At 40.2% G+C, this 16,474-nt stretch overlaps 1 protein-coding gene across 2 annotated transcripts in view; it reads right to left on the bottom strand.

Moving 5' to 3' along the window:
• The window catches only part of rab3ip (RAB3A interacting protein (rabin3)), a 50,614-nt gene that overhangs the window by 21,409 nt on the left and 12,731 nt on the right, over nt 1-16,474 (bottom strand). For both annotated transcript variants that reach the window (XM_062994661.1, XM_062994662.1), the window contains exon 3: nt 7,556-7,760. In XM_062994661.1, the coding sequence (XP_062850731.1) occupies nt 7,556-7,760 (205 nt within the window). The remainder of the gene's footprint in view (nt 1-7,555; nt 7,761-16,474) is intronic.

The raw sequence follows: 16,474 nt of genomic DNA, 5'->3' as shown, positions 1-16,474 counted from the left end.
TGTAGAGGAAGAAACATGAACATTCCTTGCATTCTTTCTTTGAAGAACATTGTTTTTATATATTTTTATGATTTTCTCACAAATTTGTTTGTGCCCTCTGCCCATTTTTGTTCCTCAAAGACCTTTTGTACCAAATTATGTTTACAATCACCTGTTGTGTTTTATTGTGAGTGATGGACTGCATGTTTGGCAAGTTGGTTTGTAGGTTTGAATGGGCATCTAGTGGGCATCTAGTATAGATGGATTGATCCAGTTGTTTTGGGGGTAAGTTTTTTTCCTGTTTAAGATTGGAGAGACTTCATTTTTATGTATTTTATGTAATTCATTATGTTGATCAAAATATTCTTGCCATTTGATTTTTAAGTATGTCTTCATTGTGAGAAAAGCAGTCAAGGATAGAACACAACAGTTGGAAGTTACTTTTCCTACAAAGTCTGTCTGCTTGCTCATTCCATGGAAGTTCACAGTGATTAGGAACCCAGCAAAAGATTATGCTGTAGTTTTGTTTGCTCAGTTTTTCTACCTATCCAAGAATTTTAGCAATGATGGTGGTCTGGTCTGAGATTGCATGATTTGTAGGCATGATCTGGAATCTGAACAGAGTGGTGTTGTATGAACTCCACAGTAAGTAATAGAGATTATGCTTCTGCCGTAAAGAGGGAGCTGTGTTTTGGTAAGCAGATAATGTGTTGGTAGTCAGTAGTTACAAAAGCTGCATCCACATGTGTTTGCACTCTGGAGACTCTTTTCTAAATTCTTTATGTGCATTTGTTAAGAGTGTTTAGTTGTGTCCATAATCTGAGTGGTTTGATTTGATGTCTTATTTATAGGTGTAAATACTAATTATTAAAGACAGAGTGATAGGATGGGTTTTGTTCCAGGAGCTTAATAGTGTATTGCAGAGCTAATTGTTGCCTTTGATTGTGGAGTGGGCGTTTGCCTGCTTCTATGTATAGGCTTTGTACAGTGATGATCTGTAAGCTCCTAGAGCTAGTGCGAGACCTTGATGATGGAGTTCAGTGGTTGCACATATGTCCTCCTTGCTCTCGGATCAGACATAAACTATCCTGGGCATTATCTGTAACTTCCACATGGTGTGTGTGTGTGCTGGAAGATCGGATGACCCACTCCCTGTGGCTACAGTCTGAAGCACAGCCTGTCAAGTAGCTAGATTAGGACCTCCCAACTCACTCACAACAGAGTGTAATTGGACATTGTTAGTTTGCAATTGAATGGTCTGGCAGAAACTAAATCATACCAACAGTAGCCTACCACCATATAGCATTAAGCTCAGCTAAAACTAATTCCACACAGGCATATGTGTAAATACTAGAAACCAGGTAGTACAAAATGTAGAGACATCTCGAAGATAAATAACTATGGGGGTGGAAGTTAATGTAATTGAATACTCTATGTATGTACTGCATCAATAACCTATACACAAAATTTGGTAATGTATATTGCACTTTGTGTAATGTTTAAGGGGTTTTAACATAAGAGTTCATAACATATGTACAGCACAGGCTAAAATGAATAAGTGTAATAAACATGACTAATAAGTAAATATGACATATTTGATTTCTGAAAATCAATCAAAACTTTACAATGTCACTTTTATAATTTCAAACTCTAAATATCACTAATTATTGCTAAAGACTTTTCCAGCTCTCAGCACCCTCAGACTGTGCCTGTGGGTGTATCTCTCATCTTTCTTTGTAATGTGTAAAATGACAGTGTGCCTTGGTAGGGAACAACTGCTCATTTACAGTTATGTTCTCACCAGGTGTGTAACAAGCAATACTGTTTTTCTCAAACATATCTCCAACATTGTGGCAAATTAATGTCACAAGGCAGGCATAACTTGTGTTCATGTCATTGAAATGCAGACAGTGAGAAAATAGTCAGAAAATAGAATTCTCCAAGTCAGCAGACCAGTATTCAGCAAGTTTAAGGCTTTTACCGCCTGTAATCTTTATCAAGTAAACAAGACCCACAAATGCTTTTAGTTCGTCACGTCAGTATTAACTTAAGAGTTATTTCGATCAGCTTTAGCTTGAGTGTCTGCAATGATCATAACAGCCCCACCCATCCCATCATCAACTTTTATCATCTGTCAACTGCCATCAAAGGTGTTATTATATTAAATGGGTTATCACTTTGCAATATTCCTGCAAAATATAGTCATATATAAGTCATATAGCAGGCTACTTAAACCATGGACACACTACATGACTTTCAAAGTCATCAGAGTCCTGTACTGTTCACACTGCACAACTTGCTCTCTTATAATCAGAAATATTTAAGTCATGGTTTGCACACCACATGACTGATGACAAATGTTATATGTTCCCTATCGAAGATATGTTAACTTATTGACACTTATAAATACTTAAAAAACAACGAAACATTTTGTAATTTAATCAAGGGTGTCCGAACATTTGCCCTAAATTGTAATTGTTTGTGTATTGGTTCTCAGGATTCATCTTTTGTTCTGTCTTTCGTTTCTTATGAATGAATAAACGCTATGTCCCTAGACTTAACTTATATCCCTAGACTTCATCATGGGTCTGCTGCCTTCAGAGGGCAATACCATGTTCATGGTGATATGGACAGATTTTCTAAGACCAGCAAATCTGTCGCTCTACCCGAGCTCCCTTCGGCCAAAGGGACCGCCAAGATACTCCTGGATAAGATGATTAAAGTTCATGGGCTGTCTAGTCTGATCTGGTTTCTGATTCGCTACTCAGTTTTGGAAGGTCTTTTTTTCAGCTTTTGGGGGCCTATGTTAGTCTGCTATTGCAAACCAGAAAAGGCACATGGGCTTTCCTTTTCTAACCAGAAAACAAGTTTGGCTATCAACCACAGACTTGCCATTGCCCACTGAGTCCCGTAAGTTTAGCCCAAAATACATGGGACCATTCAAGATTCTCCGAAGGGTGAACCAGGTGTCATACACGCTATAGCTTTTCTCAGAATATGAGGATGACTCTTCAAACCGGTACTGTGCAGCTCCAATAACCCCCATCCCAAAACAAAGAATAAATGCAATAATCGTCATAATCAAAGTTAGACAATACTCTGAGACTCCCACAACTGATTTACATGCAGACATTTTTAAAGGCAAGAATTAAAATACGGTCAAAGATGCCTTTCTCAACATAAATATAAAAATCTTGGTGGAAATACTATCATGCAGATAAGAGAATCCTTAATCTCTTATCTCTGTATGCAAAGAAGGCTTGATTAAGTAGAATGGGGCATATATCTCTGTACTGTATTTAAGAGATTTGGTTTTTCATAACCTTTTCATAACCTTTAAACCTAATGCTGTCATTTGCTCAAACTAACCATTATCAATCTTTTGGGCCTTGCTCTGGGGCCCAACAGTGATAACCTGGCTGATGTGGAGCTTGAAGGAGTAACCTTGCAATTAGTAGTCCAGTACCTTAATCACTGAGCTACCACTGTCCACTGTTTAATTCCTTTTATAACATGGCACTTGCCATAGATGCCCTCTAGCTTCTCTAGTGCAATCAAACCCCTATTACAACCCCAAATCAGAAAAAGTTTGGACAGTATGGAAAATGCAAATAAAATAAAAATGCAGTGTTCCTTACATTTACTTTGACTTTTATTTGATTGCAGACAGGATGAACCCAAGATATTTCATGTTTTGTCTGCTCAACTTCATTTCATTTGTTAATAAACATCCATTCCTGTATTTCAGGCCTGCAACACATTACAAAAAAAGTTGAAACGGGGGCAATTTAGGGCTAGTAATAGAGATGTACCGATCAGGGTTTTTGGCACCGATTTCGATCTACGATCTCCTTTCAGGGCGATCGACCGATAGCCGATTTCGATCGGGGGGGGTGCAACATGCCCACACACACACACACACACACGCAGGTTTAATGTTATCCAGTTCAGTCTGAAAAAAAACTTAAAGAGCCTCACAGTGAAGATAAACCGGAGACAAACGCAGCAGCGTGTGTGTGTGTGTGTGTGTGTGTGCCTTTAAGAGAGACGCTTTGTTCACAGTGTCGCTAAGTGATTCATGAGTCGATTCGTTTTCAGTCGAAGCGTAAGTTTTTCTTCTCAGTTATCTCTCTGTGTTTACTTTTATTAATTAAATGTCGTGGTTTAAAATAAACACCAGATACTTCAGAACAGTTTGTGTGACTCTTTTACATTAAAAAGCTTAATTAAAAAGCTTAATTAAACTGCTATTACCACAGATCTGTAACCGAGTCAGACTCGTTCCGTCTAAAAGTTTTCTGATAATCCTAAAAGTTCAGCAGATGATCCTGAACTAACGAATTTGGTAATGAATAAACCTTTGCCTCTGATTGGCTCTGTAACGTTTTCAGTTCTCATCTACATCACAAGCAAGAACCGCTTACGATTTACCAAAGTGAACCAGGAGTTTATATAACGTGCTGATAGAATCGACTCAGATGTGACCGGGCTGAATTATCTTTTTAAAGTAAATATTTCAATCAGCAAAATTACATCGTATGTATGATGCACAACGTTAATCATGTTATTTTAGGTCATGAAGAGCTTTCACGATGGTTTCTGTACGATGATTGATGAATTTTGATGCGATGGTTGGTGCTTCGTAGCTCAAAGTCTGGATCAATCCACTGAGCTGTTAAGCTTAACATGATCTTTATATATCACACGATCGAATCGGCTACATTTGGGAAATATCGACCGATCGTCGATAGCATATTTTGATAAAAAATCGGCCGATACCGATTCATAGCCGATCGATCGTCCCATCTCTAGCTAGTAATAAGGTAAAAAACAAAATAATGATGTGATTCCAAACAGGTGATGTCAACAGGTTATTGTAATCATGGTTGTAATCAAAAGCAGCATCCAGGAAAGGCTTTGATGAGCAAAGATGATCAGAGGATCTCCAGTTTATCAACAAATGTGTGAGAAAATGATTGAAATGTTTAAAAACAATGTACATCAAAGAAAGATTGGAAAGGATTTGCATATTTCTCCCTCTACAGTGCATAATATCATTAAACCATTCAAGGAATCGGAAATAATTTCAGTGCGTAAAGGCCAAGAGTAGAGATGGACCGATCGATGGCACCGATTCCGATCTCCGATCTCCTTTCAGGGACATCGGCCGATAGCCGATTCCGATCGGTAATGAATAAACTTTTGCCTCTGATTGGCTCTGTAACGTTTTCTGTTCTCATCTACATCACAAGTAAGAACCGCTTACGATTTACCAAAGTGAACCAGGAGTTTATATAACGTGCTGATAGAATCGACTCAGATGTGACCGGGTTGAATTATCTTTTTAAAGTAAATATTACAATCAGCAAAATTACATCGTATGAGCTTTCACGATGGTTTCTGTACGATTGTTGATGAATGGTGATGTGATGGTTGGTGCTTCGTAGCTCAAAGTCTGGATCAATCCACTGAGCTGTTAACTTAACATGGTCTTTATATATCACACGATCGGATCGGCTACTTTTAGGAAATATCGCCGATCGCCGATAGCATATTTTGATTAAAAATCGGCCGATACCGATTCGTAGCCGATCGATCATCCCATCTCTAGCCAAGAGCGCAAGCTTAAGCTGAACACCCATGATCTTTGATCCTTCAGACGGCACTGCATCAAGAACCACCACTCAACAATAGCTGATGGGCATGGGATTACTTTGGCAAACCTTTGTCAAACACTACAATACGGAGTTACATGCACAAATGCCACTTAAAACTTTATTGTGCAACCATGTCCAGAAGTGGTGTCGACTTCTCTGGGCTCAGGGGCATCTAGGATGGACCATTACACAGTGGAAATGTGTTTTGTGGTCAGATGAATCAGCATTCCAGGTCTTTTTTGAAAAAATGAAAGCCGTGTGCTCCAGACCAAAGACGAAAAGGACCATCCAGACTGATATCAGCTACAAGTCCAAAAGCCAGGGTCTGTCATGGTATGGGGCTGGTCATTTACACTTCTGTGATGGCAGCATTATTGAGATCTTAGAGCAACATATGCTGCCTTCAAGACGTCATCTTTTCCAGGTTCAACAAGACAATGCAAAACCACATGCTGCACACATTACAAAGGCATGGCTGCAGAAGAAGAGTGTATGGGTACTGGACTGGCCTGCCTGCAGTCCTGACCTGTCCCCAATAGAGAATGTGTGGAGAATTTAAAAACAAAAAATGCAACAACGACGACCCCGTACTGTTGCACATCTTAAGACGTGTTTGCAGGAAGAATGGGACAAAATAAAACCTGAAACACTAAATCGCTTGGTATCCTCAGTGCCAAAACGTCTTTTAAATGTGGTGAAAACGAATGGCAACTTAAAAAAAAAAAAGTTGGGACAGTAAAGCATTTACCACTTTGTAATGTGTTGCAGGCCTGAAATGCAGGAATGGATGTTTTATTAACAAATGAAATGAAGTTGACCAGACAAAACATGAAATAGCTCAGGTTCATCCTGTTTGCAATGAAAAAAAGTCTAAGTAAATGTAAGAAACTCTGTGTTTTTTTATTATTTGCATTTTCCATGCTGTTCCAACTTTTTTTGATTTGGGATTGTAAGATTAACATTAATTTAAGATATTAACAAGGTGATATATATGTATATATATATATATATATATATATATATATATATATATATATATTCTTTCACATAAACATTGATATTGTAATCAGTGTTGAATATTTTTTTATAATTTACAGTTAAAGTTGTCATCATGGTATTGTGTATGCTAAGACTGAGAATATACTGTATATATATAATTTTTTTATTTTTTTTTTTCACTGTGGTGACTGCATTTCAATTTGTCACTAATTCCTCTTCATATTAAGGGTCATATGCAGGACTTGTTGTTAATGGAGAATGTAACAAGAAGCCAGTGTCAACTGAGTAAGACCAGGGTAATTCAATCAGACTTTTTTTCCCCCCCAAGTTAGGTCAAGTTGCTGCATTTCACATCAGCTGACGCTTAGTTAAAGAAACTGCAGGATAGCCAGCTATAGCAAAACAATGCAGCTACAGTAACACAATGCAATTTCAATACTTTTCCTCTGTATAAATAAAGTATCTATCTATCTATCTATCTATCTATCTATCTATCTATCTATCTATCTATCTATCTATCTATCTATCATCTATCTATCTATCTATCTATCTATCTATCTATCTATCTATCTATCTATCTATCTATCTATCTATCGTGTAATCTAAAGGTAATGAAAGCATGTACGCATACATGCCTTTGCCTGTTTTTCATGATAATACATTTTTTTTTACAATACAAAGGTACTTAGCAGTAGCTTTTGGATTTACAAACCAATTATGAGACTCTAAAATAACTTAAGTAACATTGCTTCTATTTTATAAAGTACCCAAAGTGATGTTATTATATAAGAAAGTCTATAATTTTATGTCATTGAGCTGATCTGGTAGAGGTGATAAGTTCAACCGCATTTTGTCAGCATACAATGAAAGTAACCATTTTATCAAAAACTGAAGATAATAAACAAATTCTAATATCTCACCCTCTGTGCTTTAGCAAGCTCCTCCTTTAGCCTCTCATATCCTTTTTCTCTGACTTCCATAACTGAGGGGCTTCTGAGCCGTGACAGACCATCGGTCCTTAGGCCCAACTGATCCACTCCTTCCTCACCCAATGAAGAACCCCCATCAACTGACCCTGGCTCCTGGGATGTGAAGACTGAGACTGCCATTTCCAGTCCAGACACACTGAAAAAAGGCACAAAAATGATATGGTAAATTATTAACATTTATTTTATTCTTTGTTGATACTGTAGCGTCGCCACTGGGGGGCCGGCACGGGCTTTACCCAGAAAGCCTTGCGGCCGTGGTATCCAGGCTTACCGTAGCCGTGTAGCCCAGTGTTGGGGATGGGGTGGCTGCGGTAAGGGCTGGATAGGCTATGATAGGTGAATGTCTATGTGTATGAATGGTTGTCTTAAAATAACCATCTGGCGGCCCCGACGCCCCTCCCTTGATACTTGCCGGCGCCACAATACCAACACAAAGGCACACTTTTGAGAAAAAATTCAGCCACACCTATTGCTGACAGATGTATAAAATAAATTATATGCTTACAACTTTGTGGCACCAGACCGGGAAAGGACCTTTTGTTGTTCCAGTATGATTTTGCCCTTGTGCACAAAGCAAGGTTCATAAAAAGACAGGTTAGACAGGTTTGTTGTGGATGAACTACAGAGGCCTTCACAGAGCCCTGACTTTAAAAGCACTGAACACCTTTGTGATGATTTGGAATATTCATTCTAAGCCAGGCTTTTTCGTACAACATCAGTTTTCCACCTCGCTAATGCTATATTAACTACGTTTGTCATACAAATGTTTGTTTTTCCACATAGTAAAGTCATGATAAAACTATGTGTTTAATATTTTATATTTAATATTGCTAAAAGCTGGTCTGAAAATGGGTAGTGGGGGGCAGTGGTAGCTCAGCGGTTAAAGTACAGGACTAGTAACTGGTGGGTCACTGGTTTAAGCCCCACATCTGCCAGGTTGCCACTGCTGGGCCCTTAAACAAGGCCTTTAACCCTCAACTGCTTGAAATGTACACAGTCTCAAATGTAAGCCGCTTTGAATAAAGGCGTCTGCCAAATGCTGGAAATGGAAATGATAGATATAAATTCAAAGCAAAGTTATTTAATTTAAATAAAGACCTCATGACAAACTTGTAACAGCGTAAGCAGCAATAACATCAAATAAACACTTATAAAAAATATATCCCACTGTTCTTAGCAGAACTGAACCAGACACAATGGTTGAGTCAGCCATGCACTGCCCATTTCAGAGCTTGCCACAGCATATACAGGGCTAGGAAAAAGTTTTTTGCCCTCGTGCAATTTCCTCTATGTTCCTCTATATATGTATATACAGTGTATCACAAAAGTGAGTACACCCCTCACATTTCTGCAAATATTTCATTATATCTTTTCATGGGACAACACTATAGACATGAAACTTGGATATAACTTAGAGTAGTCAGTGTACAACTTGTATAGCAGTGTAGATTTACTGTCTTCTGAAAATAACTCAACACACAGCCATTAATGTCTAAATAGCTGGCAACATAAGTGAGTACACCCCACAGTGAACATGTCCAAATTGTGCCCAAATGTGTCGTTGTCCCTCCCTGGTGTCATGTGTCAAGGTCCCAGGTGTAAATGGGGAGCAGGGCTGTTAAATTTGGTGTTTTGGGTACAATTCTCTCATACTGGCCACTGGATATTCAACATGGCACCTCATGGCAAAGAACTCTCTGAGGATGTGAGAAATAGAATTGTTGCTCTCCACAAAGATGGCCTGGGCTATAAGAATATTGCTAACACCCTGAAACTGAGCTACAGCATGGTGGCCAAGGTCATACAGCGGTTTTCCAGGACAGGTTCCACTCGGAACAGGCTTCGCCGGGGTCGACCAAAGAAGTTGAGTCCACGTGTTCGGCGTCATATCCAGAGGTTGGCTTTAAAAAATAGACACATGAGTGCTGCCAGCATTGCTGCAGAGGTTGAAGACGTGGGAGGTCAGCCTGTCAGTGCTCAGACCATACGCCGCACACTGCATCAACTCGGTCTGCATGGTCGTCATCCCAGAAGGAAGCTGATGCACAAGAAAGCCCGCAAACAGTTTGCTGAAGACAAGCAGTCCAAGAACATGGATTACTGGAATGCCCTGTGGTCTGATGAGACCAAGATAAACTTGTTTGGCTCAGATGGTGTCCAGCATGTGTGGCGGCGCCCTGGTGAGAAGTACCAAGACAACTGTATCTTGCCTACAGTCAAGCATGGTGGTGGTAGCATCATGGTCTTGGGCTGCATGAGTGTTGCTGGCACTGGGGAGCTGCAGTTCATTGAGGGAAACATGAATTTCAACATGTACTGTGACATTCTGAAACAGAGCATGATCCCCTCCCTTCGAAAACTGGGCCTCATGGCAGTTTTCCAACAGGATAACGACCCCAAACACAACCTCCAAGATGACAACTGCCTTGCTGAGGAAGCTGAAGGTAAAGGTGATGGACTAAACCCAATTGAGCACCTGTGGCGCATCCTCAAGTGGAAGGTGGAGGAGTTCAAGGTGTCTAACATCCACCAGCTCCGTGATGTCATCATGGAGGAGTGGAAGAGGATTCCAGTAGCAACCTGTGCAGCTCTGGTGAATTCCATGCCCAGGAGGGTTAAGGCAGTGCTGGATAATAATGGTGGTCACACAAAATATTGACACTTTGGGCACAATTTGGACATGTTCACTGTGGGGTGTACTCACTTATGTTGCCAGCCATTTATACATTAATGGCTGTGTGTTGAGTTATTTTCAGAAGACAGTAAATCTACACTGCTATACAAGTTGTACACTGACTACTCTAAGTTATATCCAAGTTTCATGTCTATAGATGTGAGGGGTGTACTCACTTTTGTGATACACTGTATATATATATATATATACAGTGTATCACAAAAGTGAGTACACCCCTCACATTTCTGCAAATATTTTATTATATCTTTTCATGGGAAAACACTATAGACATGAAACTTGGATATAACTTAGAGTAGTCAGTGTACAACTTGTATAGCAGTGTAGATTTACTGTCTTCTGAAAATAACTCAACACACAGCCATTAATGTCTAAATGGCTGGCAACATAAGTGAGTACACCCCACAGTGAACATGTCCAAATTGTGCCCAAAGTGTCAATATTTTGTGTGACCACCATTATTATACAGCACTGCCTTAACCCTCCTGGGCATGGAATTCACCAGAGCTGCACAGGTTGCTACTGGAATCCTCTTCCACTCCTCCATGATGACATCACGGAGCTGGTGGATGTTAGACACCTTGAACTCCTTCACCTTCCACTTGAGGATGCGCCACAGGTGCTCAATTGGGTTTAGTCCATCACCTTTACCTTCAGCTTCCTCAGCAAGGCAGTTGTCATCTTGGAGGTTGTGTTTGGGGTCGTTATCCTGTTGGAAAACTGCCATGAGGCCCAGTTTTTGAAGGGAGGGGATCATGCTCTGTTTCAGAATGTCACAGTACATGTTGGAATTCATGTTTCCCTCAATTAACTGCAGCTCCCCAGTGCCAGCAACACTCATGCAGCCCAAGACCATGATGCTACCACCACCATGCTTGACTGTAGGCAAGATACAGTTGTCTTGGTACTTCTCACCAGGGCGCCGCCACACATGCTGGACACCATCTGAGCCAAACAAGTTTATCTTGGTCTCGTCAGACCACAGGGCATTCCAGTAATCCATGTTCTTGGACTGCTTGTCTTCAGCAAACTGTTTGCGGGCTTTCTTGTGCGTCAGCTTCCTTCTGGGATGACGACCATGCAGACCGAGTTGATGCAGTGTGCGGCGTATGGTCTGAGCACTGACAGGCTGACCTCCCACGTCTTCAACCTCTGCAGCAATGCTGGCAGCACTCATGTGTCTATTTTTTAAAGCCAACCTCTGGATATGACGCCGAACACGTGGACTCAACTTCTTTGGTCAACCCTGGCGAAGCCTGTTCCGAGTGGAACCTGTCCTGGAAAACCGCTGTATGACCTTGGCCACCATGCTGTAGCTCAGTTTCAGGGTGTTAGCAATCTTCTTATAGCCCAGGCCATCTTTGTGGAGAGCAACAATACTATTTCTCACATCCTCAGAGAGTTCTTTGCCATGAGGTGCCATGTTGAATATCCAGTGGCCAGTATGAGAGAATTGTACCCAAAACACCAAATTTAACAGCCCTGCTCCCCATTTACACCTGGGACCTTGACACATGACACCAGGGAGGGACAACGACACATTTGGGCACAATTTGGACATGTTCACTGTGGGGTGTACTCACTTATGTTGCCAGCTATTTAGACATTAATGGCTGTGTGTTGAGTTATTTTCAGAAGACAGTAAATCTACACTGCTATACAAGCTGTACACTGACTACTCTAAGTTATATCCAAGTTTCATGTCTATAGTGTTGTCCCATGAAAAGATATAATGAAATATTTGCAGAAATGTGAGGGGTGTACTCACTTTTGTGATACACTGTATATACACTGTGTTCCAAATTATTATGCAAAAAGTGTTTAGGAGTGATAAGGTAAGAATTTTTTTGTTTGTCAGTTAAACTCATTGATGGTGATGTGTGTCAGGGCTCTTTATATCACTGAAAGCAATTGCAGACACCTGTGCTAATTAGTTTGGCAGGTGTGTCCAATTAAAGGCAAGACTACTTAAGAAGGCTGTCCCACATTATTAAGCAGCCTACATTTTCAGCCAAAATGGGAAAGAAAAAGGATGTGTCGGCTGCTGAGAAGCAACAAATTGTGGAGTGTTTAGGTCAAGGCATGACTACAATCAACATTGCCAAGACACTTCATTGTGATCATCGCACAATCAAGAAGTATGTAGCTGATTCAGAGCACACACGTGTGCGTGCTGATAAGGGAAAATTGAGGACTCTTTCCAACAGGCAATTACGTCAGGTTAAAAGAGCAGCTGCAAAAATGCCTTGTCATAGCAGCAGACAAGTTTTTGAAACTGCTGGTGCCTCCAACGTCCCCCGAACAACAAGATGCAGGGTCCTTCAGAGGTTTGCAGCTGTGCGTAAGCCATCCTGTCGACCTCCTCTATCCACTGCACACAAGCAGAAACGGCTCCAGTGGGCCAAACAATACATGAAGACTGACTTCAAAACTGTTTTGTTCACCGATGAGTGCCGTGCAACGCTAGATGGTCCAGATGGATGGAGTGGAGGATGGCTGGTTGATGGACACCCCATGCAAACAAGGCTACGGCGCCAACAAGGAGGAGGTGGAGTAATGTTTTGGGCTGGAATCATGGGGAGAGAGATTGTCGGCCCCTTTAGGATCCCTGAAGGGGTAAAGATGACCTCCATAATGTATGTGGAGTTTCTCAAACAGCACTTCCTGCCATGGTTCAAGAAGAAGAACTGTGCATTCCGCAGCAAGATCATTTTCATGCATGATAATGCACCGTCTCATGCTGCAAAGAACACATCTGCATCTCTGGCTGCTATGGGCATAAAAGGGGACAAACGTATGGTGTGGCCCCCATGCTCCCCTGACCTCAACCCCATTGAGAACCTCTGGAGCATCATCAAAAGGAGTGTCTATGATGGCGGGAGGCAGTTCACATCTAAGCAACAGCTCTGGGAGGGTATTCTGTCCTCATGCAAAACAATTGAAGCAGATACCATCCAAAACCTGACAAATTCAATGGACGAGAGAGTTCAGAAGCTCCTTTCGAACAAGGGGTCCTATGTGCAAATGTAACATCACCTAGAATAAAGTTTTGACTTGAAAACTGTTTGATTTCAGTTTGTAATAACCTGCTAATGCTTATAATTTCACAAATGACCATTTTTTTGTTCTTTATAAAAATGAAAAGGTTGAAAACTCTGCTGTGCATAATAATTTGGAACATGCATTTTGAGTGCATTTTGAGTGTTTAATTTTTTTTAAAATATACTGTTATCATTGGCAGTTTGTTCAAAAACCTTTCAATTGTACTCTAATAGTTGATGACTGGAAAATTACAATGACTGCAATTCATATAGGTAATTTTGGAAAATCTGAGAAAATATTATTTGCATAATAATTTGGAACACAGTGTATATATGAATATATTACAATTTTCAAATCTTCCAACTAATTTTAATAAAAGATAAAAATCATTCTATTTACTAAAGACAAAGATTTATACAAAACCTATATCAACCATGTGATAAAGAAACCTAATAACTTGTTCTGCTACCCTTGGCAGTAACAACTGCAATTAAATGTTTGTGATAACTTGGGACAAGTCTTGCACCATGGTGGTGGAATTTTTGATCACTCTTCCTTGCAGAATTGTTTTAAGGGTTTTCCAGCATGAACTGCCTGTTTGAGGTCTTGCCACAGCATCTCAATGGGAGAACTTTAACTCAGCCACTACTAAACCTTTTATTCTTTTTGAGTCATTCAGACATGGACTTGCTTCTGTGCCTTGAATCACTGTGTTATACATTACACATTATTGCATTATACATTTGATGGTTGCAAATGCATGTTTACCCCTGTGTTGCATCATCTTTTCAGTTAACTGTAAGTAAATCATTTAAAAACTAAACACAGCCATTTTTCTAGTATTTTCTCTTTATTCTTTCCTTGATGCAACACATGGATCCTTGATCCTTGATGGATCTCTGTTATCTTTATATTAAACTTATATTGGGTGCTCAGGTGGCACAGCGGTAATACATGGTACCACACTAGAGTAACATCTCGAACTCACGAGTGTGAATCTCAGCTCTGCTACCAGCAAACCAGGTGCCTACACATACAATTATTAGCTTGTCACATCACCACAGTTATAATCATTTTAAAATCAGACAAAATTTAATCTGTCATTCTCCTCAAAGCTACTCATAATATTATTCAGGGTTGTACTTAATCATAACATTTAAAATTTTTTCTTACTCCGACTCTACGCTTTCCGATTATGCCAAGTTCACACTACAAACATTTCCAAGTTGTCAGGTCGCTGTACAGTTCACACTACACGACTGGATCTCTTGTAATCGGGAGTCTTTCAAGTCGATGTGGCTTTCACACTACACGACTGATCAGCGATAGGGGATTTTTACACTACACGATCTATCACCACCTGGAATCGCAGGCGAGCTTTTCTGGTCTCCCAAACTACGTTTTGTCACGAAAACAAATGCAAGAAGTGACGAGGGGTTTAATGATACCATGTCCAAAAATGCACGTCAACAAGTATTGAGTGATCAAAGTTCTTTGTGTGCTGATGTGCAGCATAAAAGACAAGAGAAAAATAAATTACTCCGAGTGGATTTGGCCTGGCATTGCCTTGCTGAAAATGACTTCTTGGGAAAAAAATGCCACCTTGATGGCAGCATGCATATCTCTGAAATTCCCATATACACCTCTGCATTAATTGGGCCTTTACACATATGCAAGTCACCCATGTCACCGGCACTGAAGCACCTCTGTACTATGACAGATGTTGGCTTTTGCACTTTTCGCTGGTAACAGTCTGGATTGTCCTTTACGACTTTGGCACGGAGAACAAACTAATATGTGGACTTGTGGAATGTCTAAAATGTGGAATTGTTTCTTTGCAGATGGAATTTTTTGTGCATTCCTGTTTGTTACTAGACTGCTGCTGCTCAACATGCCCGTGAGGCTATATTTAATCACAGCTGCATGATGTTTTATCAGTCTAAGGTTTCAAAGGTGGTTGTCGACCTCATCATGTCCTTTACACATAAAAATTTATCCAAAACTGTGCTCTGATTCTATTATTAATGTAATGGACTATGGATGGTGAAATCACTAAAAGTTGGTATAGATGACATACTAATAAATATAAAGCAGCGTTAGGTAAACGTTTACAGGGATTTAATTTAAAACACCACAAAAATATTTTACCTCTATTTATTTTACCTCATCAAATTAATTAATTTACACTGACCAGCCATAACATTAAAACCACCTCCTTGTTTCTTCACTCACTGTCCATTTTATCAGCTCCACTTACCATATAGAAGCAATTTGTAGTTCTACAATTACTGACTGTAGTCCATCTGTTTCTCTACATACTGTTTTAGCCTGCTGTTCTTCAATAGTTTTCAATAGTCTATGCTGTTCTTCAATAGTCAAGACTCTCCCAGGACCACTACAGAGTAGGTATTATTTAGGTGGTGGATCATTCTCAGCACTGCAGTGACACTGACATGGTGGTGGTGTTAGTGTGTGTTGTGCTGGTATGAGTGGATCAGACACAGCAGCACTGATGGAGTTTTTAAACACCTCACTGTCACTGCTGGACTGAGAATAGTCCACCAACCAAAAGTATCCAGCCAAACAGCGCCCCGTGGGCAGCATCCTGTGACCACTGATGAAGGTCTAGAAGGTGACCAACTCGAACAGCAGAAATAGATGAGCGATCGTCTCTGACTTCACATCTACAAGGTGGACCAACTAGGTAGGAGTGTCTAATAGAGTGGACAGTGAGTGGACATGGTCTTTCAAAACTGATTCACTCATACCAGCACAACACACACTAACACACCACCACCAAGTCAGTGTCACTGCTGTGCTGAGAATGATCCACCACCTAAATAATACCTACTCTGTGGTGGTCTTGTGGGGGTCCTGACCATTGAAGAACAGGGTGAAAGCAGGTTAAAAAGGTATGTAGGGAAATAGATGGACTACAGTCAGTAATTGTAAAACTACAAAGTGCTTCTATATGGTAAGTGGAGCTGATAAAATAGACAGTGTGTGTAGAAACCAGAAGGTGGTTTTAATGTTATGGCTGATTGGTGTACACTATTTATATATCTATATACACAAACTGCGAGAGTTTAAAAACAATATTCTAATGCACAATTGCA

This window comes from Trichomycterus rosablanca, chromosome 1 (assembly GCF_030014385.1).
Source record: "Trichomycterus rosablanca isolate fTriRos1 chromosome 1, fTriRos1.hap1, whole genome shotgun sequence".
Taxonomy (NCBI): domain Eukaryota; kingdom Metazoa; phylum Chordata; class Actinopteri; order Siluriformes; family Trichomycteridae; genus Trichomycterus; species Trichomycterus rosablanca.
The sequence above is the reverse complement of the archived record's forward strand: the minus strand, read 5'-3'. Positions and strand labels throughout refer to the sequence as shown.